Source organism: Alexandromys fortis, unplaced genomic scaffold, assembly GCF_014885135.2.
Source record: "Alexandromys fortis isolate MF-2015 unplaced genomic scaffold, M_Fortis_MF-2015_v1.1 scaffold_342, whole genome shotgun sequence".
NCBI lineage: Eukaryota > Metazoa > Chordata > Mammalia > Rodentia > Cricetidae > Alexandromys > Alexandromys fortis.
This window is the reverse complement of record NW_026068210.1, coordinates 580,846-604,263: the sequence shown is the minus strand read 5'-3', so window position 1 is coordinate 604,263 and position 23,418 is coordinate 580,846. Positions and strand designations below refer to the sequence as shown.

The window sequence follows — 23,418 nt, the reverse complement described above, 5'->3', positions numbered from 1 at the left end:
CCACCTCTCTCTCCTCAGAAAGATCAGTTCCTAGCTGCTGCTGTGTCATCTCTACTAGAGGGGAAAACAGGCTGTTGTTTTCTGTTTTTGTGTTTGGCAAGGGTTACCCATTGATCTGTGACCTGGAACTATACAGGGTGAGTCCACCTGAACCAGCTTTGGAGTAGGTACATTCATTCAAGGGGCTTCAGTGCTTGGCTAATGTCAAGGGCAGCAGGGCCTGCAGGCCACCAGATGGCAGCAGTGGGCAGCAGACAGCCTTGGAGACAGGTAGGTGGGAACAGTATTCAGAGCCAGAATTAGCAAGGTCAGAACTGATGGGACCTCAAGTTCTTGCTAATCTTTGCTTATGAAAGGAACTGAGGTTGGGGTGGTCTCTTTGGCTGCTCTGTAGGAGAGTCAGAGATTGGGATCTGAGGCAGGAACAGGGTGGGGGCAGATGCAGAGTCCTTTGGCTCTCTTGATTCCTACTCCCCTGCCCACAAGGGCAAGACTCTCCTCTATTCTGACTAGTCCTTTACTCATTAGTTCTCCTCCCAGCAGGCTGTGTTGTGGATGAACTTTGGGACTATCCTTTAGCCCCCAATACCCAAGAAACAGCTAGTTGGCATGGCCTTGCTGGAGACACACTGCAGAGAGTAACACTCAAGAGGGCAAGGCTGAGGCACAGAACCAGTGTCTGCCAGGCGCCCTTCATACACTGCTACTCTGCCCAGTTCTGCTTTGCCGCTTGCAGGTTTCTTAGTCTCCCGAGCGAGGATCCAGATGCAGTCAGGGCTTAGTGGGGTTGAGTGTCTTTTCTACAGTCGCACCGTTGCTTAAGAAACAGAGAGGTGTGTGAGCTCACTTCAGGCCATGTTATCCCCCTCACTGTGACCTTTCTGAGTGGGTAGCAGGTGCTTGTTTTTGTTTAGGTGACTGAATGGCTTAGAAATAGCTTATTTCCCACAGTCCAGATCTCAGAAGTCTTACCAAGTGCTGGCAGATTCCCCTCTGAGTCTATTTTCCTGGTTTCCCCTGATGTGTCAGAGGAAAGAGCACTGATTCTGTTCATGACCTGGTCGCCTTTCACAGGCCATACCCCCTTACATCAGTACATTAGGGCCAGGATTTCAGCTGTTTCAGGGGGATGCCGACATTCAGGCTGTCACAGTTTCCTCGATCTTAGGGTGGGGAGGCGCGAAGGTGAAGCCAATGGAAAAAGCCAAGTTGTGGCAAGGCTGTCAGCCCTGCTTAGACTCCCAGATGGCCCTGGGAAGGGCTCAGAGGTCACCAGCAGAGGGTTTGGGAGCCATTCAAGGAACTCTCCTCTTTCCTGGTGAGGATTGATTTGTTCCAGGAGCTTTCAAAGTGAGCATTAAGTGGCCAGGCTGTAATTTTGTCATCATTTTTAGGTTCTTGACACATGACACCATGCTTTACCCTTTCTTGGAGACCTTGCCTGTCCCTCTGGAGCTCTCTGTAATCAGTGACAGCCAGTTCCTTAAAGTGTTCTCAGTGTGTGCCAAGAAGACAGTGGTCCATTTTGAGGAATCTTGGAGGAATCAGCTCTTTTTCAATCTGAGAAAGATTTTACCTTAGGAAGTTCTGAGGAGCAAGCTCCAAGTTCCAGTTTGCAGTAGCTGGCACCCTGGGAAAGTCATTTAACCTCCCTGGGCCTGCATCTCTCTGCTTGTGAAATGAGAGCCATGATCACGAACTTCTCTGCCTCACAGGGATGTACTGTTCACTTACTCATAGTTCCTTCCTGCATCCCTTCACACAAATATTTGGATCGACTTAGGCTAGGGAGGGCATTCCAGGCAGGGGGAAGACTGCCTGGTGTGGGCCAGACAAGGTGAGAAGTCCTTAGACACTCTGGCTGTGGTGGAATGTGTCCTCATTCTGTGAGGAGACGGTGGGGTTTCTATGAGGAATGGATGGATTGTAATCAGAAATCACACAAGGACTCTTACAGGCTCCTCTGCCCAGGCTCTTGCTCTCTGCTTCAGGTCCTAGGTGCACTGGACTCTGAGGAGAGCCCTTTCCTCCAAGGTGGGGTAGCTGTTAGTATCCACGGCACAGGCTGAGACTGGAATCGCCCGACTCCCTGGTCTGTTGGTTTGACCTCTGGTCATGTAGCAAGCCATCACGTTACCTCCTATTTCAAAAATTATGTTTTATTATTTTGTATGTGCTCTGTACGTGCATGCATGTGTGCGGGTGTCACAGCAAACACGACTCCTGCAGAAGTCGAGGACAACTTTCAGGAGTCGGTTCTTTCCTTCTACAATATGACTGCCTGGGATCGATCTCAGGTTGTCAGGCTTGGCAGCAGGTGCTTTTACCTACTGAGCCCTCTCACTGGGGCCTTTGAAGCGTCTAGTAAGGACTTGAAAATGGCCATCTCTAGGGCTTCTCCCAGCAGCTCCCTGAAGAGGTAGAGGTGTGTGAAGAAAGGACCCCTCATTTATCAAGGTTAGTCATTCTGCTAGGATTTATATACAACATTTCTTTAATTCCTATGGAAATATTGTCAAGGCCTGTTCTCATCTGTCATGTGAGGGACTGGAGAGAGGGTAGGAGAAAGGGTCACCTGTCCTGGTTTCTGGCTTGTTTTGCTCAGTGTCAACTATGAGGGAAACCATCATCCTTACAACTGTGAGGGTCAAACAAGGGGCTGGATGTGAAGGGCCCATGTGCTTGCCAGTGCCATGTGTATAGGCAGGGACTCATGTTCCTGTTCCCAGCCACACTCTAACCTTGAGTCCATGGACAGTTGATGGAAGGCCCTGACCTTTAGTTTCGTCTCTGCATATCCATCTTCCCATTCACCACTGCACAAGGGGCAAACTTGTTTGTTTGCCATTTTGGTGAAAATATTATGGAATTTTAATGCTCTAAGGAGCCATCTCTCTCTCTCTCTCTCTGTTTTAATTTGAAAAAAGCAGAAGCCTAGGGGAAGGATGGCTTGTCCCCACGTTCCCACAGCTAAGGAACAGTAGAGCCAGGATTAGCACTCAGTGGGCCCCTGTCCAGCACCTCTCTACTCTCCACATTGCCCCTTTACAGGGAGGTTTCAAATGCTTTGTCTCCTTTCTGGCGGAAAAATCTAGTTTAATAAACTTCATTATCCCAGGCCCTTATGTAACAACGCTGTTTCCGGGTCCTGGCAGATGGCCCGTAGTAACAGCACCTCACTGATTTGGTTGGAGCTGAGCCTGTGACAGGAAAACTCCAGAATAGCAGGTGCCTCTCTCAGGGTGCAGTCATGGAGAAGTCATCTTCTCTGAGGGAGCCACCACGGCTCTTCTGCTAACGGCTTCTTCTGGGACCAAAGGTGACTGCCAGGTGAGGTAGTCTGAACCTGTGCCCAGGTTTACACCAGTTGCAGCAGTGATTTGGAGGTTCTTGGCAGGTGGGCTGCTGGTAATGGAGGCTTATTTTGGGGCCTGAGGGGCAGATGGGAACAGAAACAGAGCAGATTGAGAACAGAGGGCAGGCTGCCCCACCATGGACCTTCAGACAAGCCCTGTGCATTTAAGAACTGTGCCGGTCACACTGTCCACCAGCTCCATGGTGGGCCTCTATCCCAGCCTCTCCCAAGCCCCTTCTTTGAAATGGCTGAGGTTCGGAGGCTTCTAGTTGGTATTACACACAATGTGTTCTCAGTGGCTCCTTGTGGTGATGCTCATTGCTGCCTCCCCCTACCCCCATGTGGCAAGTCCTCAAGCCACTGACAGTACATCACCCGACTGCCTTGCTGCTCAGCTTTGTTAGGCCCCTACTACATCTTTATACTCATCTCTCTTAGAGAACCCAGGACAGTTTTCCAGGGTTGGGGTTAGAATAACTTAAAGAGGTATCATATGAAGTTATGGCCACAGAGGTTCTCAGTGGTTGATCACAAATTGGCATCCCAAGTGGGCTCCTGACCCTCTCTGTTCTTGTCTTGGTGAGTTTTTGCCAAACACTGGTCACAACCATTGTCTTCCCAATAGGAAGATTCTAATTAGGTCTCTCTCATTTATAGAAAGCCAGTCCTTTGGGAAACTGAGGGGATAGATAATGTATCTAGGAGGAATCTCTTGAGTTTTCAGAAGTGAGATGCTGGCTTCCTCACACAGTGGGTATGTATGCTCTACAGCCTTTGCTGGCTCTAGCCTGTTCTTCTCTTGTACAAACTGAGGCCTCAGGCTGGGCTGTGTGGAGAGCTGTACGGTTTTTGCTGGAGGATCACCAGCTCTTTTCTGCATGCCCAGGCCACAGTTTTCCACCTGTAGCCTTCGGCTGTGGCACGGCATCCCTGCAGCAGAGTATAGTTCCTGGTCATTTTTCTTTCCTTTTTTCTCACTTTTTTTTTTAATTTCAGAAATAAAAACTGCTGATAAGGTATTTCTAATGGACAAAAACTGAAGGTGATGGCCAGGGCTGCAGGCATGCCTAGGTGTGGAGACGGGAGTTTGTAAAGGATTAAGGGAGAGGGTATGTGTTTTTCCACTGTGCAGTCCCTAGGCCTCCCCAAGTATCTATTCTTAGAACATGGGCAGTGAGTAGGGACACACAGATTTCATTTCCCCGCTCTTCCCTGCCAAGAAACTTCTGGGGAATGGACTGAGGTAGGTAGTGATGGCTGAGACTGACCGGGGAATGGACTGAGGTAGGTAGTGATGGCTGAGAGACTGGTATTTTTCTCTGAAGCTGTGGACAGCATGTGCCAGGATCAGGGCAGCTCGGGCTCTCCTCTTAGATTTGCCCTGCTTGACCTTGGGGAAACTAATGGACTTTCTTTCTGGACTGACTGCCTACAGAGTACCTAAGGTCCCTTCTTGTCTGGCACTGGTGAGGCTGCACTAAGGGTGAAGAACTTTGAACCTTGCATTCATGAGCCCTTGAGAATTACAAACCAATAGCTCTTTATCCAGATAAGCAGGGTTCTGTTCTTGGGATGGGCTCCCTCACATGGGCTCCATGCCTGTTCTCTGAAGCCCTCTTCCAGTCTGTTTTCCTACTTGGTGGAGAGCCACTGGGAAGTAGCAGACTGGAGTCCTGGCCTAGGCTCTGCCAGCGCATCCTGTGTCCTTGGAGGATCCTTCCCTTCCTTAGACTCAGCTTTATTTTCTCTAAAATCAAGTGCTGAGACTTGCCTCTTGCTTTCATTGCACGGTATGCCCCTCCCCCACCTCGAGCCTCCTACCAGCTTTGCTCAGGGTGTGATTCTTAGCTGCAGAAGCCCTGAGGGTATAGTTTCCTTTCATGCTGGGAGGGAGAGAAGCAAGATTATTTTTTTTAATTACACAGCTAAGATTAGGCAGCAATCTACATTTTAAAGTGTTATTAATAAGAATCTAAAAGTGTTGGAAGAAGCTGTGGCGTTTGAATATGGAATGAGTTGAGAAACATCTGCAGAGGCACTGGCCTCAACCAGGGCATTTTCTTCTGAACCAAGTGTCTTTTAGGTTGACTGGCAGGCTCAGGTACTGTTGGACCCTTGGAAGCCAGGGCCCAATAAAGACTTCTCAAAGCCTGAAGACCTGCATTCTTCAGAGCAGGGGCCCATCATGGGTTTTTAGAGAATAAAAGTCACAATGTTACTAACACTTAGTTTGTATTTAGATGTTGCTAAGTGCTTTAGTGTGTATTGGCTTTTATCATGGGCCTGAGAGTTAACTGCTATTGCTATGTGGATTGGCTAAGACTTTTAAGTTAGGGTTCTTCCTTAAAGAAGGGTAGCATTTGATCCCTACAGAATATGTATATGTATGTATATATGATATGTATATGTGCATATATGTATCAAACATAACGTGATACCCTACCAACATTCGCAATTTTTATGTCAGCTAGATAAAGCAATTTTTAAAGAGAGGAGGAGGGAGAGGAAGGGCAGAAAATGTGGTTTGCTATAGGGAAGTCCAAGCACATGGCCAGAAGTCGGTGCTGATCCTGGGGCTTCTCATGCTGCCTGTTCACTGTTCCCACTTTATTTCTTAGTAATTCATAAAAAAAACCCCATATGTATGTTTTGTGGGCTTAACTGTCTCTCTTCCATTGGAATGGAAGCTCCATGAGGGGAGGGAGTTGATGTGTGTGTTCAGTGCAGCACTAGGTGTGGAAGAAGTGTCTGTTCTGTAGACCAGGCTGGCCTTGAACTCATACAGGTCTACCCATCTCCCCCACCCTCCCTGTGCTGGAAGTAAAGGCCTGCGCTACCACCGCCCAGAAGTGTTTGTTGTGTATCATCCTCCAGAGGCTACAGTCCATCATGGTGGGGAATGGCATGGTAGCTGAAATGCCTGGGTCTATACTGCAGCTATACAATTACATCTCTATGGACCAGGAGACAGGAGAGCTCAGGCCAAGGGTCAGGTGGTGCTTTACCCTTCAAAGCCTACCGGTCAGTGACTCATTTCTTTCAGCTCAGTCAAATCTTCTAAAGTGCCACAACCTTCCAAGACCCCGAAGATCAAGTGTTCAAACACACGAGTCTTTGGGGACATTGCACATTGCCTGACCAGAAGGCAAGCTACTAAATGAGTTAGGATTGGGGATCCTTGGAGGCCTTCCATCAGCCTGGAGCTCTGTTCTTTCCTGTTTTTGTTTGGGACTCTGCATGTTGCAGTCAGATCTGCAGCCCAGTCTGGCCCATCCTGATTTCTGATTTGGTGGCCATTGAATGGAGTAGCTTTCTGTAATGCCTGTGTCTTGTGGGATCTTGGCCGCATGGGCTAAGAGTGAAGATCACCCCTAGCCTGGCTCCCTTTGTGCCTCTGACCCAGGTGTGTGTCTTTGGGACTGTGAACAACCTGAGAAGAGGCAGTGTGCTAAATGAACAATGGCTAAGGACGCTGCCTTTGCTGCCAGGTGACTAGGTCTCATCCTCACGTTGCCATAATAGCTGCTGGCTCTGCGTCCAAGACCAAACCTCTCGTCTCAGCCTACTCATTGGGTGCTTCTGTGGGTTACTTGTGACAGTATGTATAGTGATGGCATGGAGTAAGCGCCTTTAGAATACTTGCTCTAATATTACCGATGCTCTCCCATTTGCTAGCTCTGTGCTTTTGATCAGGTCATTTAACTTGTGTGACCTCTTTGTAGAGCGGGAGTGACACCTATCACCAAATCTGAGTCCCAGGGTCAGCATCTCATGTGGCCCAGGCTGGCCTCAAACCGTTGTCTAAACTAGAATGGTTTGAATTTCTGCTCCTCTTACCTTCACCTGCCTTGTGCTGGGATTACAGGCATGCCCCGTTTTTATGGGATACAGGGATCAAACTCAGGGCTTTATGCATGCTAGACAAGCACTCGACTGACAGCTTCCTCCCCAGCCAAACAGTCCATTCTTGATAAGTAAATTCCCCCATGCTCTCATCTTTTCATGTAGTCTCTTTGCAGATGGCCTTTCCTTTGAAGTTGAGAAAAGCACAAAGGAAAGTTGTATTCCTGTATTAACCTTTCCTATGTGAGATTTTTTATAATGTGACTTTGGAAGTTTGGGAAATTTTACTAAAATTAGGATTCATCATTGAGTCTCAATTTTTATTTGAATTATCAACTATATAGGTGGCCTTTGAAATTAGAGTGAATGTCTCATTTTATGACAGACTGAAGATTCTCAAGGTGTCAATAAAATTAAATAGCACATCACTCATTTGACCCTGAAGAATTTGAGCCACCATTATTGAAGTTTTATATTTGCATATGTCTGAGAAGTTGTCTGTTTGAGCCTTCTTCATTTTATGGATGTGAAAGTCAGACTTTAGAGAGAAGGGCCTTTTCCAGGCAATGCAACCTGAGATGAGAATATAGTCTCATGAGCCGTTGGCCAAAGCTTCCTCCCTTCTGTCCTGTCCCTCTGCTCCCCCTCCATTCCCCTTTCGTCTCATTCCTCTTTCCCTTTCTTTCTCCTTCCCTCTTCTCTCCAGTTCACCTTGCTTTATATCTCTTCTGTTTTCCCAGCTTTAGTTGATCTGTATCAGAGGCTTCTGGTGTGCCACTATGTTGAATCTGGGGCAAGGGGAGGAAGGGAAAGGAAGGAGGAAAGGAAGGAAGGAAGGAGGAAAGGAAGGAAGGAAGGAGGAAAGGAAGGAAGGAAACATATATATAGATAAAATACCCAAACAAATAGAAGTAATTTTGAAAGAAACAAAGAAAGAAAGTCCAGAATCCTATGATGAAGCCTTCATTGTTACTCTTCATGATGGTCAGTGCCTTTGACTCTAAGACTGTGCTTGGGGGTGGGGTTGGCCGAGAAGATTTGCTGAATTGTTAGCAACTGTGGGTATGATCATGGGCGTCCTTGATCAGGCTGTGTTACTTAGTTTGGGAAGATAATACTGACATTGGCTCATATTGCCATATTATCGCTGCCTTAGTCACTCTTCTATTGCTGTAAAGAGACACCATGACCTTGACAACTACTACAAGAGAAAGTATTTAATTGGGAGCTTGCTTACAGTTTCAGAGGTTTAGTCTGTCATGGCTGGGAGCATGGTGGCAGGCAGGCAGGTACTGGAGCTGTATCCTGCTAGATACTGAGAGCTGCATCCCTACCTGGCAGGCAGAAAGAGATGCTGGGCTTGGCATGGCCTTTTGAAACCTCACAGTAACACCCCACTCCCAGTCTTCCTCTCCCAGTGACACACTTTCTCCATCAAGACCCCAGTTCTTAATCCTTTTAAGAAGTTCTGCTCCTTGGTGACTAAACATTCAAATATATGAGCCTATGGGGGCCATTCTTATTCAAACCACTGTCTGATTCATGCAAAAGTAACCTTGAAGTAGCCCTTCAAGGGGCATGTTGTTATTATAATTCTGCAGATGGGTGACTGTCCAGGCAGCGAAATGTCTCTGTCATTTCTAGAGTTTTGGATTTCTTGTTTACTTAAGTATTATTATATCCTTCTGGAGTCTTTGATGGAGTTGAAGAATGAATAGTTATAGTTTTCCTTAGTTATGATAAGAGATAAAATAAATATAAATATTGTAACTGTAATTCTTGCTTGATAACTGTTTTGTTATATGTAATTTTGCTATGTTAAGTTAAAGCCTTCTTTTTTTTTTTTGTTTAAACAGAAAAAGGGGAAATAATGGAGGAAGGACATTGGTTAATTATAATAAAGAAACTGCCTCGGCCCTCGTAGGACAGAAAATTAGGTAGGCGGAGTAGACAGAAGAGAATGCTGGGAAAAAGAAGCTTAGTAGAGGAGTCGCCATGATTCTCCCACTCCAGACAGACACAGGTTAAGATCCTCCCTGGTAAGCCAGCTCGTGGGTTACACAGAATATTAGAAATGGGTTAGAACAATATGTAAGAGCTAACCAATAAGAAACTGGAACTAGCCGGGCCAGGCAGTGTTTGAAAGAATACAGTTTCCGTGTAATTATTTTGGGGCATAACCTAGCCATGCGGGTGGCCGGGTGCTAGGGACGCAGCCCTGCCGCTCCTATCGCAACAATATATGAGCCTGTGGGGGCCATTCTTATTCAAACCACTGTCTGATTCATGCAAAAGTAACCTTGAAGTAGCCCTTCAAGGGGCATGTTGTTATTATAATTCTGCAGATGAGACTTAGGGATAACATGTAGAGTTGGCAAAGCTCAGTAGAGGTAAAGAAGAGGATGATTAGATTCCCCTAGGAAACAGGTATTTCTTGAGTACCAACTTTGTGCCAATCTCTATTATCATGGAGCAGACTTTCTAGAGGAGACAGACATTAACCTAACAGTTCTTCCAGTGCATATATATTTCTTTGTTAAGATAAATGCTCTCAAAGCCTTGAGCGGGGGTTCTCTAGGTTATTGCACAGACACATCTGGTTTGGTCTAAGGGGTGAAGGTGAGTAGGAGTTGACCAGGTTAGTGGGCTTTAGATATAACCTGGGTGACAAGAGGAGCATAGAGGATGGAGGCCTGTGGAAAGCATCGGGGCACATAGGATGGAAGCTGTTTGGCTTGCTTGCTGGCGTCTGAAATCCCGTGCCTATATCAGTGGGTGATGCTGGGTGACTTAGTTTCCCTCCCGCTTGCTGTGATGAAGTACTGTTATAAAAGCAACTCAAGGGAGAGAGGGTTCGCTTTAGCTCACAGTTCAAATTCCAGACCATCATGGGGAGTCAAGGCAACAGGTGCTTGAAGCAGCTGGTCACATGATATCCACCATCAGGAAACAGATAAATGTACACTAAAGCTCAGTTTGCTTTCCCCATTTGATATAAACCAGGTTTTGAAAGGCTGTGCTCATAGTTAAGACGAAAGAGCAGAGAATGAGTTTAACAAGGTCACCCTTACCTTCCTTCCAAGGTGCAGAGCACATGCCACCAGAAAACAGCTAACTACAACCAGAACAAATTCACAAGCTGACAGTGACTTTCTTGTGTGCACATTCCAGAAGGACTCATAGCTTCCTGGGGAGCTGGATTGGGAGGACTGAAGAGAGAGTCTTGCCTCTGTCTGACCCATGGATTTCCCTTTGGCTAATGTCAAATTGTTATCAATGATGGTCTACTCCCTTTTTGGACAGTCTTTAAGAAAATATGGATGTTCCTCCCACCCATCTTTCTGTCCCTTTAAGACTCCTTCTCTGGAAGGAGTGTCTCTTTGCCAGGAGCTCCTGGTAGCAGCCATAACAACTGCTGTGACCGTGGGGGCAGACAGTGCTGGATGGGTGGGGTAGGGTGGTAAGGACAGAGCTTTACCACCCTCTTCTGACCGCAGAGGGCTCCCTATCCCTGATTGTTCGCTTTGAGACAAGGTCTCATTGGGTAGTCCTGGCTGGCCTAGAACTCATTATGTAGACTGGACTGGCCTCAAACTCACAGATCTGCCTGCCTCTGCCATCTGAGTGCTGGATTTAAAAGGAGTGCACCACCACTCCTCGCTACCACCTTCCAGCTTTGTGCCTGGTCATCTTTCTCCCACTTAAGAGCATGTGATGTTTGATGAAATGTTTGCCAAAGGTCTCAGAACAGTTAAATAACTTGATAATGAGATCATTTTTATGACTTATATAAGTGAAACCCTTGTTCTTGCATCTCTGCCCTACCACCAGTCATGAAATGGTGAAGTCTGGGTGTGCTGTCCATCTGCTCTTTCTCATCTAATGTGGGGACAAGATGTGACAGCTTTTCCCCTAGGAATTCCATCCTGGTAGGCCCCGGCACATCCTAGCCTCTGTTTCTAGGCTGGTTCCCTTCTTTAACTTAAAGCTTCTGAGGTTTGGGTGCCGTGTCCCTGTCAGTACATCCCTGCCTCCTTCTCAGGCCTGGGTGGAGGTCCAGACACTGTGCACTCAGCATATAGAGACGATGTGCTTAGAGCAGTGCCCAGTGAGTGTGCTGTCAGTGCTACACAAGTGCTGGATGCCAGCTGCCACCTCAGGACGTGGACAGACCTTGGCCAGAGGATGGCCAGCCAGGCATTCTTTCAGGAGGCCCCATACCTGCTTTAGGTCCGCAGTCTTCCCCAGTCTGGTTGCAGTGGTTTCTACAGTAAGTGTGAGGGACCAGGGCGTGATGTGAATGCTACCACTTCTTTCCCAGTTTTCTCACGTTCTTTTAAATTTTCTGAGTTTTGAGTAAATTTTATTTTCTCTATATACATATTCTACACAGGGTCTCACACTGTAGTTCAGGGGAGCCTGGAACTTCCTGTGTAGCCTCTTAGATTAATCCTCCTGGCTGCAGATACAGTCAGTCACTGTGCTGGGGTTATCTTATATATTTTTAAATAAGGAATACATAGCCACAATTTATAAATGGTGAAACACAAGTGTACATTTTAATAAAATAACTGAAAGTACATATATTGGCTGACAAACCTTATTACTGATAAAGGATGGCAAGCAACTGAGTTTAGGGACCACTTGGTCTTTTCCCGTGGCAAGTGAGCCTGTCAGTCCTGAAGCCCAAACTCCATCCTGGGAACCTGGTTCTGTTTCACATGGGGCTGCGAATTTCTTGTTCTTTCATATCCTCCTCTTTCTGGTTTCTTTTCTTACCCAGAAGTTCATCTTAAATGGCATTTATCCCATCACCAGAGACATTTCCAAGTTCCAGCTTGAGTGGAGTCCTCCCTGAATGCTCTCTGTGGTCCTTTCTCTTCACTCAGCCCCTGCTGTTTTCTGTGTCTCTTTTCCATGTAGCATCTCACATGGTCATGCCTGTACACCAGGTCTCACCCTCTGACTTCACTTTGAGCTCCTTTGGCATTTCTCTCTCGTGTGTCATTTATCTGTAGACACATACTTTGTGGATGATACTAATAGACTTATTTTTTAACCACATATTTCTTTTTTTAAGATTTATTTATTTATTTATTTTGTATACAATAATCTCAGTATTCTGCCTGCATGTATGCCTGCACACAGAAGAGGGCACCAGATCTCATTACAGATGGTTGTGAGCCACCACGTGGTTGCTGGGAATTGAACTCAGGACCTTTGGAAGAAAAGGCAGTGCTCTTAATCGCTGAGCCATCTCTCCAGCTCCAATACATAATTCTTTACTCTGAGGAAAAGGGTCATTTGTTAGCTCCATGACCTGACCTCAGCTTAGGGCACATGTCTGGTGGGCACTGAGATTTGTGTGTGTGTGTGTGTGTGTGTGTGTGTGTGTGTGTGTGTGTGTGTGTGTAGAGATTATTTTTCTTTGGCTCTGGGTGACATAAAGACATAGTCTAAGTGTTGAATACAGCTAGAGTTCTGAATTCCGCATGGCCTTCTGGGAGTGTCCTGCTAGTAGGAGAAGCTGGAGCACACAGAGCAGGGCACTGCCTCCTTGCACGTGGATACCATTGTACATTCCATCAGACTCTGGGTCGGTATGTGTGTGCATGTGTGAGTGCTATGTAGTGCAGGTGCCTCTTGAGGTCAGAAGAGAGCATTGTATCATTTGGAGCTGAATTTACAGGTAGTTGTGAGTCACTTGATGTGGGTACTAGCAGCCAGATACTTGTAACCACTGAGCCATCTCTGCCTGCCCCGTTGTTTTAAACCGTGATCCTATAACCCACTGTTGGAATTTGATTGAGCTATTTAACTTCTCAAGTCATTTAATTATCTTAGTAATCTATGTCAGAGTTATGAGGCTTCCTTAGACTGGTGTCTTTGGACAGTGCCGTCTCCCTAGGAGGTGCCCCTTACTTTCTCTTTAAAAGAGGAGTCCTCTTCTTCCCTTGCGAGCCCTCTACTGTACAGTGTTTTTAGTATAAACAGACTCAGAGGAGGGTGTTCTAAGCTTAGATTTGAGGCTGTTGGGTTGGCCTGCCTTCTGCCTTGTCTCTTCCCCAGAGAGTATGAAGATTAATTAGTTAATGTTTGGAAAGTGCTATGTAAGTGGAGTAATGGTTGAGTTGCCACTGGAGATGTAATAATGATGGCTCCATAGTCTGGCAGTCTTGCCTGTCTCAAACATCAATAATCAATAGCAGAAAGTTTTAAGATATTTTGCTTGATTTGAAAGAAAGGATTCAGTTTGCCATTTATGATAATATACAGTTCTTCCTGTTTTCCTGCAAATAGCAGTTTGCTACTTCTCCCCAGCTGAGCAATGTCGGAGTCCTTAGGAAGCAGTGGTTGGGCTCATTCAATAAGAGGCTTGCTGGATGAGCATGAGGACCTGAGTTTGATCCTCACTCAAAAAAGTCAGGCACAATGGTGTGTGCCTGTAATTCCAGTGCTGGAGAGGCAGAGATAGGAGGATACCAGCCAGTCTAGCCAAAATGGCAAGCCCCCGGTTTAGTGGGAGACCTGACTCAAAAAAATTAGGTAGAGAGCAATTGAGAAAGATGCTGAATATGTGTCCACATGCACACATATGTATGCACTTGCACACACACACACACAATGGTCATCTTCAGGACTCTCCTACTAAAGCAGTCTGATTTTAAATTCTGACCAGCTCAGCTAGAGGGACAGCTGGCCAACTGGGCTCCAACTATTTTCAGTCTAATCCACATAAGTGAGGGAGGAGGGTTTCATGAGTGTTCAGTGACTTGAACCATAACGGATGCAGCCTAGGCAGCTTATCTGTGTGCCCCTCAGCAGGCCACTTCTGAGCTTAATTTTCTTAACTGTTCCATGGCACTGTGGCAGTTGGAGAACACAAAAGTGGTAAGTTTAATCTTTTCTGGGAAAGTTGAGGGACCAGGAAAGGTTCTTGGGACCAACAGTATATACGTAGACTCAGTTGGCTGCAATTGCCAGGTTATGAAGGGCAGCTGGAATAGTAGTTCTCTCAGTTAGGAAATGGTAGCTCCAGCAAAAGGAACAGCATTGTGGCTGTGCAGGATCCAGTGCTCTCAGTGCCCCATTCCCAACCGCATAATGTTTCCAGTACCCTGTGGGCTGTACAGACTTGGTTTTTGTCATGGTCAGTGTTCTGTTGCTGTGAAGAGAGACCAGGACCATGGTAATTCTTATAAAGGGAAGCGTTTAATTGGGACTGGCTTCTAGACTCATTGTCATCATGGTGGGAAACCTGGTGGCACACAGGCAGATATGGTGCTGGAGAAGTAGCTCATAGTTCTACATCTGGATGAGCAGGAAGCAGGAAGAGAGAGATACTGGGCCTGGCTTAGGCATCTGACACCCCAAAACCTGCCTCCACTGACATACTTCTTCCAACAAGGCCACACCTACTAATATTGACGTTCCCTGGTGACCAAGCTTTCAATATAAGAACCTTTGAGGGCCATTCCTATTCAAACCACTACAGTCCCCTATCCTAGGAAGCCTGGAAGATTTCTGTGTATCTGTCTTAGTGCCTGCTAGTAGGCTGAACCTGAGAATTCATCCCTACGGCGCCCCATATGTCTGTGGTCTCCTGACACTTCTGCTATCATCTTGGGCTGTTTCTTAGCTGACACTGGAAGCCATATGTTTCATGTGGGGCCAGATGAAGCTTTGATACCAAACACAGTAGCTTTGTCTTGGATTTAATATGCATTACTCGGTGTTTTGTTTCTTAAGCAGAATTTTCTTTGTTAAAATAAACACAGATAAAGAATTTATATGGTGCACATGGTTATGCATATTTATTGCAGAGAATCTGTTAATAATCTATGTCTTGTCGGATTTTGAAATTCTGTTGGAATAACAAAGGCAGCACTTGGTACAACTGAATGAATTTGGTGAAATCTCTCTTATCTGGGGAATGAGAGGCCGTTGCTCCTTTTCCAAACCTCATTTTCTTCTGTCATCTGCAGTGCTGGCTGGCTTCCCACATGGTGCTGGGGAACTGAATGCATTTCTGCCTCCAAATAGCTCTTTACAATTTTCTCCTCTTGCTCCCTTTATTCCAGCACACAGATATGCTTGCCTTGGACTGTTAGGATTGCTCCTTTGGGTAAAGGAGGAGTCCTTATGTTACTAGGAGGGGCAAACAAGAAACCAGCATTGAGTTAGGGGGAAAGCTCTGAGAGATTTGAGGAATGGGAAAGTTCAGTCAGGATACAAGGCCCTGGATTGCATAGGAGGAGGAAAGTTGAGACCAGACATCTGGGCAAAGCAGAAGGAGGGGTGGTGGGTCTGGGAGAGAGTGGGTGGGCCACCAGCATGGCTGGCATTTACCCATGAAGCCATCTCTGTGCAAGAGCATCGTAGGCCTGAGACTCTTTCTCTGAGTCTGGATGTGTCCTCTCTACATGTTTGTTTTTGGGAGAATTCTTTAGTTTCTCTGAACTTCAGTTCCCACTTACGTGAACAGATGAATATTCAAGGTTTCTTTTTTCTTAAAAAAAAAAAATCTCTGCCTGTGTGTGTATGTGTGCGTGCTCAAATGCACGCACCTGCGTGTTTGCAAGAGTGTGGGCCCTGTGCTGTGGTTACAGGCCTATCTTTGGGTGGTCTTCCCCTTTTCCCTGGTTTGAGATAGTCTCTTGTTTACTGTTGTGTGTGCCAGGCTGCCTAGCCTGTAGGCTTCTGAGCATTCTCCATCACCGCCTTCCATCTCTTCATAGGAGTGCTGGGATTGCAGATGTGAACTACCTCATCTGATTCTTGACATGGGTTCTGAGCATATGAACCCTGGTCCTCATGCCTACATGGCAAGAAATCTCAGCTACCTCCCAACCCAATGCTTTTAGATGGAAATTTCTGTCCCGTCACGTCCCACAGCCATTCAGTCCCAAAGAAACACAAAGGCTTATATTAATTATAAACTGGTTAGCCTATTAATTCAGGCTTATTATTAACTATCTCTTACAACTTAAATTAACCCATAATTCTTGTATATGTTTAGACATGGGGCTTGGTACCTCATTCTCATTTTGCTTCCTCTGCATCTGTTTAGTGACTGACTTTCTCTCTCTCTCTCTCTCTCTCTCTCTCTCTCTCTCTCTCTCTCTCTCTCTCTCTCTCTCTCTCTCTGCCTTTTCTCTTCCCAGAATTCTTTTAGTCTGGTTGCCCTGCCATACTTCTGCCTGGCTACTGGCCAATCAGCATTTTGTTAAGCCAGTACAAGTGACAAATCTTTACAGTGTACAGGAGCATCTCCCAGCAAATGCTCAAATTCTTTATTGGAACATAATGAAATAAACATTCACAATTTTACCAGTGACCCTTTGCTTACCCTTGAGAGCATCTGGAGAATGTAACCTTCATTCAAATTATGTTTGTTTGTAGAAACTGGCAAGGTGTTTACCTGGGGTCGAGCAGACTATGGTCAGCTAGGGCGGAAGTTGGAGTCTCCTGATGGCCAGAAACCCCACAAACTAGATTCATCGCTTGCCTTTTGGAGGCAGCAAAGCAGTGTGCCTTTGTCTCTGCATTGCCTGACAGGAGCAGCCAAGGTAAGTGGTGACTTCCTGTAGAGGCAGTGTGGTGCTTTTCTTGTCTCACAGTGAAGGATTTCCTGGGGGCCCACTCTACATCAGGTGTTATCATCTCTTCATATAGGAATCTGATGGGGTTCTTGCTCACAAGAAGCTAGTGGTTTAATATAGTAGAGAAGTTGGGTTTTGGTTACTTAGGTATCACTCACTACAAGGCAGACTGTGTAACTCATTTAATGAGGTTCAGAATCCAGTATTCCAGGTACACTGGCAGGAGAACTTGGATTCAATTGGAGGAATTGACTTAAGTTTGAGAATGGCATGGGTTTGAGGTATGCTTTGAGGGATAGATGGGACTTAAGCAAGCACTTGGAAGAGAGAGGAGAACTTTTAGGGACATAACAGCTTGAACAGTCATGCAGGGTAAGGTGTGAGGAAAATGTATGAGGGCTCTAACAGTTAAATTGGCTAGGTCATGGAGCCCTGAGAAGGTAATATCAAGAGTTGGGGAGTGGCTGAAGCCCAACCTAGGAGGCCTTAAAGACGAGCTAAGTATTCTGCACCTCTGTTTATATTTCCCAGAGAAGAAAACATTGTAGTTCACTTGCTTATTCAAGCTGCTTTGATTCTTTGAAGTTCTACATTTAAGGCAGGAATCTTAATTTCTCCAGGGTATATGTTTCTGGCTCTTAATTTTACTTTACTGGTGTCTTTTTGTTTGTTTGTTTTCCAACATAATATTTGTATTGATTTCTTTTTGGGGGGGGCATTTCACATCATGCACCCGATGACTCACTTCCCAGTCCTCTCAGGTCTGCCCCTCATCCTTGTGACAAACCCTCCAAGAAAAGAAGAAAAACAAAACAAAACAACAACAACAACAAAAACAAGTTCAATTTGTGCTACCCATATACTCACTAGAGCATGGCCAAACTCCCAGTGGCCAGCCCCTTAAAGAAATCTGAGTCCAAAGCTGAGTCCTAGGTGATTAGAAGAATGGGCATCAAGAACTGTTGTCTCTGTACTGGAATTAGTTTAATGAAGGAATTTAGTCTTCACTCAGAGTCTGTCAGAAAAATTAATAATCTAATAAGATTTCTGTAATTAGCATGAGGCTAATTACAACCTTTTCTACACCTGGAGGGCTTCCCTTCCCCAGGGCCACCTGGCTACCTCCTCTTGGGTTTGTCAGATAGTTCCATTTATTCTTCACACCCTAGCCTTAATTCTCCTGAGCCTTTCATAAGTGCAAGCTTGAGGTTTTCCTTTTCTTTCTTCCTCTCCCTTTGACTAATAATGCACTAAAAAGACAATATGTATACAGCAATAGCAATAACCCCGCTTGCAGCCTCTACCCTAATAAAGCACATTCTTCTTGCATGTGCACCAGTGAGTACTTGTTAAAGATCACATAGGTAGTATTTGTTATTCACTCCAGCCTTTATTATTACAAATACTGTTTCATTTCCTCTTGGTCTTAGAATAATTATTTAAAACAATTACAGAGAGCCAGTGAGGTGGCTCTGTAGGTAAAGAAGCTTGGGGCTGGAGAGATGGCTGAGTAACCAAAGCGCACTGACTGCTTTTCCAAAGGTCCTGAGTTCAATTCCCAGCACCATTATGGTGGCTCACAACCATCTGTAATGAGATTTGGTGCCCTCCTCTGGCCTGCAGGCAGATATGCAGGTAAAACACTGTATTAAAAAAAAAGAAGAAGCAGCAGCTTACCACCAAGGCTTGCTGACCTGAGTTTGATTCCTGAGACACACATAGTGGGAGGAGAGAACTGCTCTGACATACAGGTCAACACATACATATATACACAAAATAAATAAACGTTAAAAAAAGTTTTTATAAAGGGATATCTTACATTACTGACTGGAAGGTTCTGAGACTTTCTAAACCATTCTTTGTTTCTTTGCTTGTTTTTGTTTTTTGAGACAGGGTTTCTCTGTGTAGCCTTGGCTGGCCTCGAACCCACAGAGATCCTCCTGCTTCTGCCTCCTGAGTGCTGGGATTAAAGGCGTGCACCCACCACCACCTGGCTCTAAACCATTCTTTAGACAGATAATTTCCTTTTTTATCTTATTTATTTATTTACATCATCACCGTTGAACTGTGCTCTGAAAGCTGGTTGAACTGCTCCCTTGAGATGGACTCGTGGGGGTGAGATTCAAGGGCAGCAGCCTTGAGTATCTCTGTGATGTCTACTATATCTCTTTAGGTTCTGTTTGGTTCTACCAGTGAGTGAGTGAGGAACTGGAGTATTTAATCTCTTCTGTATAGTGCAGTCAGCGGCAGAGAGCCTGGCACATAGTGTGGTAGCATTTATCATTCTTTGTCCTTCCCATGTCATTTGAAACTTTGGGTGGCATAGTAGGAAAGGCATTGGGGCCTCATTTTCTCTGTGTCTGGTTCTGTTGGCAAGATGCAGGTCATAATTCCTAAGATGGACCTTGTGTAATCCATGCATAGTTCGTGATAGGCAGTGAAGATTTGGTAACTGTTGGTTACCCTGTCTTCTGCAAGAAGCATTCAGTGATCTGTGTTGGCCCAGTATGCCACCTGCTGCAGACACAGACAATACAAGCGTGGCCCTGTGAATCTGGTGTGACATGACTAGGTACAAGTACTGAGGGTGAACCTAGGGCCTTGTTGTGCTTGTACATGCTAGGCAGGTGCCCTACCACTGAGATGTATCTCCAGTCCTTTTTTATATTTTTTATTTTGGAATGGGTTCTCACTAAGTTGCCCAGACGGGCCTTGAACTCATGATTCTTCTGCCATGGCCTCTTAAAGAGCTGAGATTATTGGCCTGTGCCACCAGGTCCAACAGGTGTGACTTTCAGGAGCAAGATAAGGAATTGGTTTGAATCCCCTTTCCCTCCCTTAGCAGCTACATTTGAAGTTTTCTTCTCCTTCTTTGTTCCAGGCTCTGGGGTTGTTATGCACCCTGGGGTCTCTATGCAGGTTCAGACTCCAGGCCACCAGATGTTGATAAACTGTGTTTGTGTGTTGTCTCCTGTCAATACCTGTATCTGGCTTCTTTAGCATCTGTTTGCCAGAGGCCCAGGGAGAGTGAGGCTGGTAGGCTGTTAGAAAATGGTAGGTTTTGGCGGGTTTGCTTTAGAGGAGAGAAAAGCCATATTAAGCTAGGTGCTACCATGGCCAGGGACTTGGATGGAGTAGGGATGTAGGGACATCTGGAGAGGCATGAACACCCTGGAGTAGGCTGACAGTTCCCGACCTTTAGGGGCCTACACGTGACACACACAGCTGACCACTTTCTTTAATTTCCATAAATTATTTTTCATGTCCAAGGGATAAGAGGAAGGAGTGAGCTGTCTGTGCTGAAGCTGCATAGGACATCTGCAGAGAAGGGACTAGAACAAGAGCCCAGTCAGGAGGGAAATCATAGGCAGGTGGAGCTGAACTGCAGTGTAACTTTCTTTTTTGGTGAGCAAGGATAAGTAAACACGAATGAGACTGTGCACACTGGTCAAAGCTTTGTGAATAAGGAGTGTAGGACCCATGATGGGGCTTCAGAAGTGGGCCAGGACTCAAGGTACCAGCGATACTTGCATCCCTTCTCTTTAAGTGAAGCGCATCCTTTTAAAATGTGCCCTTTCCTGGATGAAAGTTTCAGAAGTGTGGGTGACAGAGCCTCTAATGCCCTAAAAATCTAGATTCTTTTATTCTAAGCAATGTCTCATCTGGGGATGGAGCTTACTTGAGATTATAGTCTGGGTGGTCTTCCTTTAACATGGTGAGGTTGTGTGTCTCCCACATGATCTGTTTTTACATGCTGGGTCTCTAGCCTCCCTTGGGCAGTTCCCGGTGTCGCGCAGTAGTCAGGACTCCCCTCCGTGCACATGTCAGCACAGTGTGTGAGAGGCTTTATGTTTGTGACTGTGAGCACACATCACAGTAGCCTTTTGCTTCCTAAGCCCCAAGTGGGATGTTGCACATTTCCCATGGGCACTGGCTCTGACTTGTACCCCAAGGTGGAACCCTGCATTTCACAGCTGAGGAGAAATACTTGGACTCACTTAGTAGGATCATAGGGGCCTCGGCAGCTGGAGCTTATAACCTGGCTTGCCTTGGGGTTCTGGGGTAAGAACAAAGCTGTGGCTTAGTGTTGGGTCTTACTCTGATTCTTCCCTGATGGTGAATTTGGGTAAGCTCTTCTCCTCCTGTGTTCTTAGTTTCCCAGAATGCTGGTTGGTCCAGATGATTCTGACTGAGTCTCTTTTATCTCTCTCTTTTATTTCTTGGCCATGATACTCCTGAAGCTCATGACAACTTTGGCTTCTGGGGCTCCTAGTTTTGAAGTCAGCTTGACCCTGACAGACCTGGGATTGCTAGTCACTCTAGAAGCTCTGGGCTTCAGTGCCATGTTGGTTTGCTTCGTCTCTTTGTCCCCTCTCCTTGTTTCTGATCCACTTATGTTGAAGGACTTAAGATGATGCCCTGTTGCCACTGTGGGCTTCCGAAGGACACCTGCTCTGTTCTGTTTGATGCCCTCTTTCTCTGCATGGTCTACCCAGAGCTTGCAGTTCAGCTTTGGCTCTTAGGCCTGTAGTTTGTTGGTACCCCCTGTGCAGACCTCGGGGACCCTGCCCTTTTGTTTGTTTGTTTTTAGTTTTTATTTTGTGTGTGTTCTACTTTTCCCACTCATCTGGGTTTCTCTGATATTTATCTCTTTCTGGACTTTGATATCTTCTCCTTTCCCTTGTCAACTCTATAAGCATTAGTGTTCAAAGAACTTCCCAGTACCTGAGTAAGCACGGCGCTGTGCAGAGTGAAAAGTGTTGTAGAGATAGGTGCAAGGAAACAGTGAAGACAGCATGACTAGTTCTGAGGACACCAGCAAAAAGGAATTGTTGTTTGACCTAGGTTCTCTAAACCAAGCTGGTGTATAGCAGAGACACTACGTGCTGAGGTGAGCGTGAGCTTTAGCATGCACTGCTGTACCGTCCCGTGCCTGAGCCTAGTTCTGCTTTGTGACTGCCTGTCAGACCTGTCCCATTCCCCGGCACAGTAGCAAAGACAGAGCAGAGTCACATTGTCACACTTGATCCCAGCATGGTGCTATGAAATAGGCCTCACGAGGAATGATTATTTCCACTTACAATCAAGGACACTGGGGCCCAAAGAGGCTTGCTAGGAGGTAGGAGAGGACCCAAGACAAACGACCTGATTGCCTGTGTTTCTGAGGGCTTGCCTGGGCTCAGCCTGCACTCACAGCCCTGAGTCATGTTCCTGGTTTAAATTCTGCCCACGTTTGGTTGAGGAGCACCAAATCTCAGCACATACATGCACATGTGCTTACACATGGGAACAGGAGCCGTGCAATTAAACAAGAGTTGGGACAGAGAGTTGGTCGCTGAGAAGCTCAGGTACCACCAGCCCTCGTTTTGCTGCAGGACAAAAGCTGCAGAGGATCAACCTGTGCACAGGGTCGAAGTGAAATCTGTCAGAGCGAGTGGGAAAGGAGCTATTTTTAGTTTGCCGAGTCACTCACTCAGCTGTGTTAGCTGAGGATTGAGCCTGTCCCCTACGCTTTCCACCGTGTTATTTCTGAAGGAGAAATACCACTTGAATGCTGTGTAAAACCCATTAATGAACTGGAAGTTTCCAGGGCGCCTTTGTCCTGCAGCTTTCCCAGAAGACTGCCTTTCCTGAATGACCTTCCTCCTTTCCTATATTTAATGCATTTCTAATTTTAAGTTTGTGTCAAGACCGTGGGACTTCAGTGCCCCAAATAACACAGAAATCTACCACCAGCAATCAGCTGAGTCCGGAGGGCTCTGACAGAATTGAATACAACCTGAAAAAAAGCATCCCCGAGTGACTCTCTGGCAGGAACCCCTTAGCATCCATGCTGTTGCTAGAGGAACCTGAGGTCTTAGACTCTAGGGACATGACATCCCTAAATCTTTCCGAGAAAAGGGCCTTTGGTGCTCTCTCCAAGACCGCAACAACCAAGCAAAGCTTGTTCTGTTGGGTGCTGGGCATTGCAGGGAGAGCGAGCAAACTGCACGGAAGTGGATCTGCCCATGGGGACGTGCAAGAGGGAGCCTCTGGACAGCACAGCCATGCTGGAGAGAGAGAACAGGAAACGAGCTACTGGGATGCAGCCACTGCCTGCTTTTTTTTTTTTTTTTTTTTTCCTTTAGCATCTTGCTTTTTTCACTAGAATGCAAAGGAGAACAAAGGCCTTGTCTTTCATGTTGAAAGTTGCAGTCTCAGTATCTAGACTATTCCCTGTACCTTTGAGGTGCTTAGTGGATGTCCTAGTTTCCCTTCTGTTGCTGTGATAAAACTCTGGCCAAAAGCAACTTTGTGTCAAGGGGAGGAAAGGGTTTATTTCATCTCACACTTCCAGGTCACCTTCTATCACTGAGGGAAGTGAGGCAGGAAACTGAAGGCAGGAATATTTGCTATTCCGCAGTGTTATTTCCTACCAAGGATCTCACGCACAGGAAGGTTCATGCTCTGCCTGCTTCTTTACATGGTGCAGGACCACCTGCCGAGGCATGGTACTGCTAGCACTGCTACTAATAGACTGGTCCCTTCTCCATCAATTAATAATCAAGGCAGTCCCTGACAGACATGTCCACAGGCCAGTCTGATGTAGGCAGCTTCTTATTCATAGCTTTCATCTCT

General features: G+C 46.1%; 1 protein-coding gene across 2 annotated transcripts in view; it reads left to right on the top strand.

Annotated features, from left to right (window-relative positions):
• Sergef (secretion regulating guanine nucleotide exchange factor) overlaps window positions 1-23,418 on the top strand; it is a 217,877-nt gene that overhangs the window by 34,810 nt on the left and 159,649 nt on the right. For both annotated transcript variants that reach the window (XM_050130258.1, XM_050130259.1), the window contains exon 8: window positions 16,601-16,767. In XM_050130258.1, coding sequence (XP_049986215.1) covers window positions 16,601-16,767 — 167 coding nt within the window. The remainder of the gene's footprint in view (window positions 1-16,600; window positions 16,768-23,418) is intronic.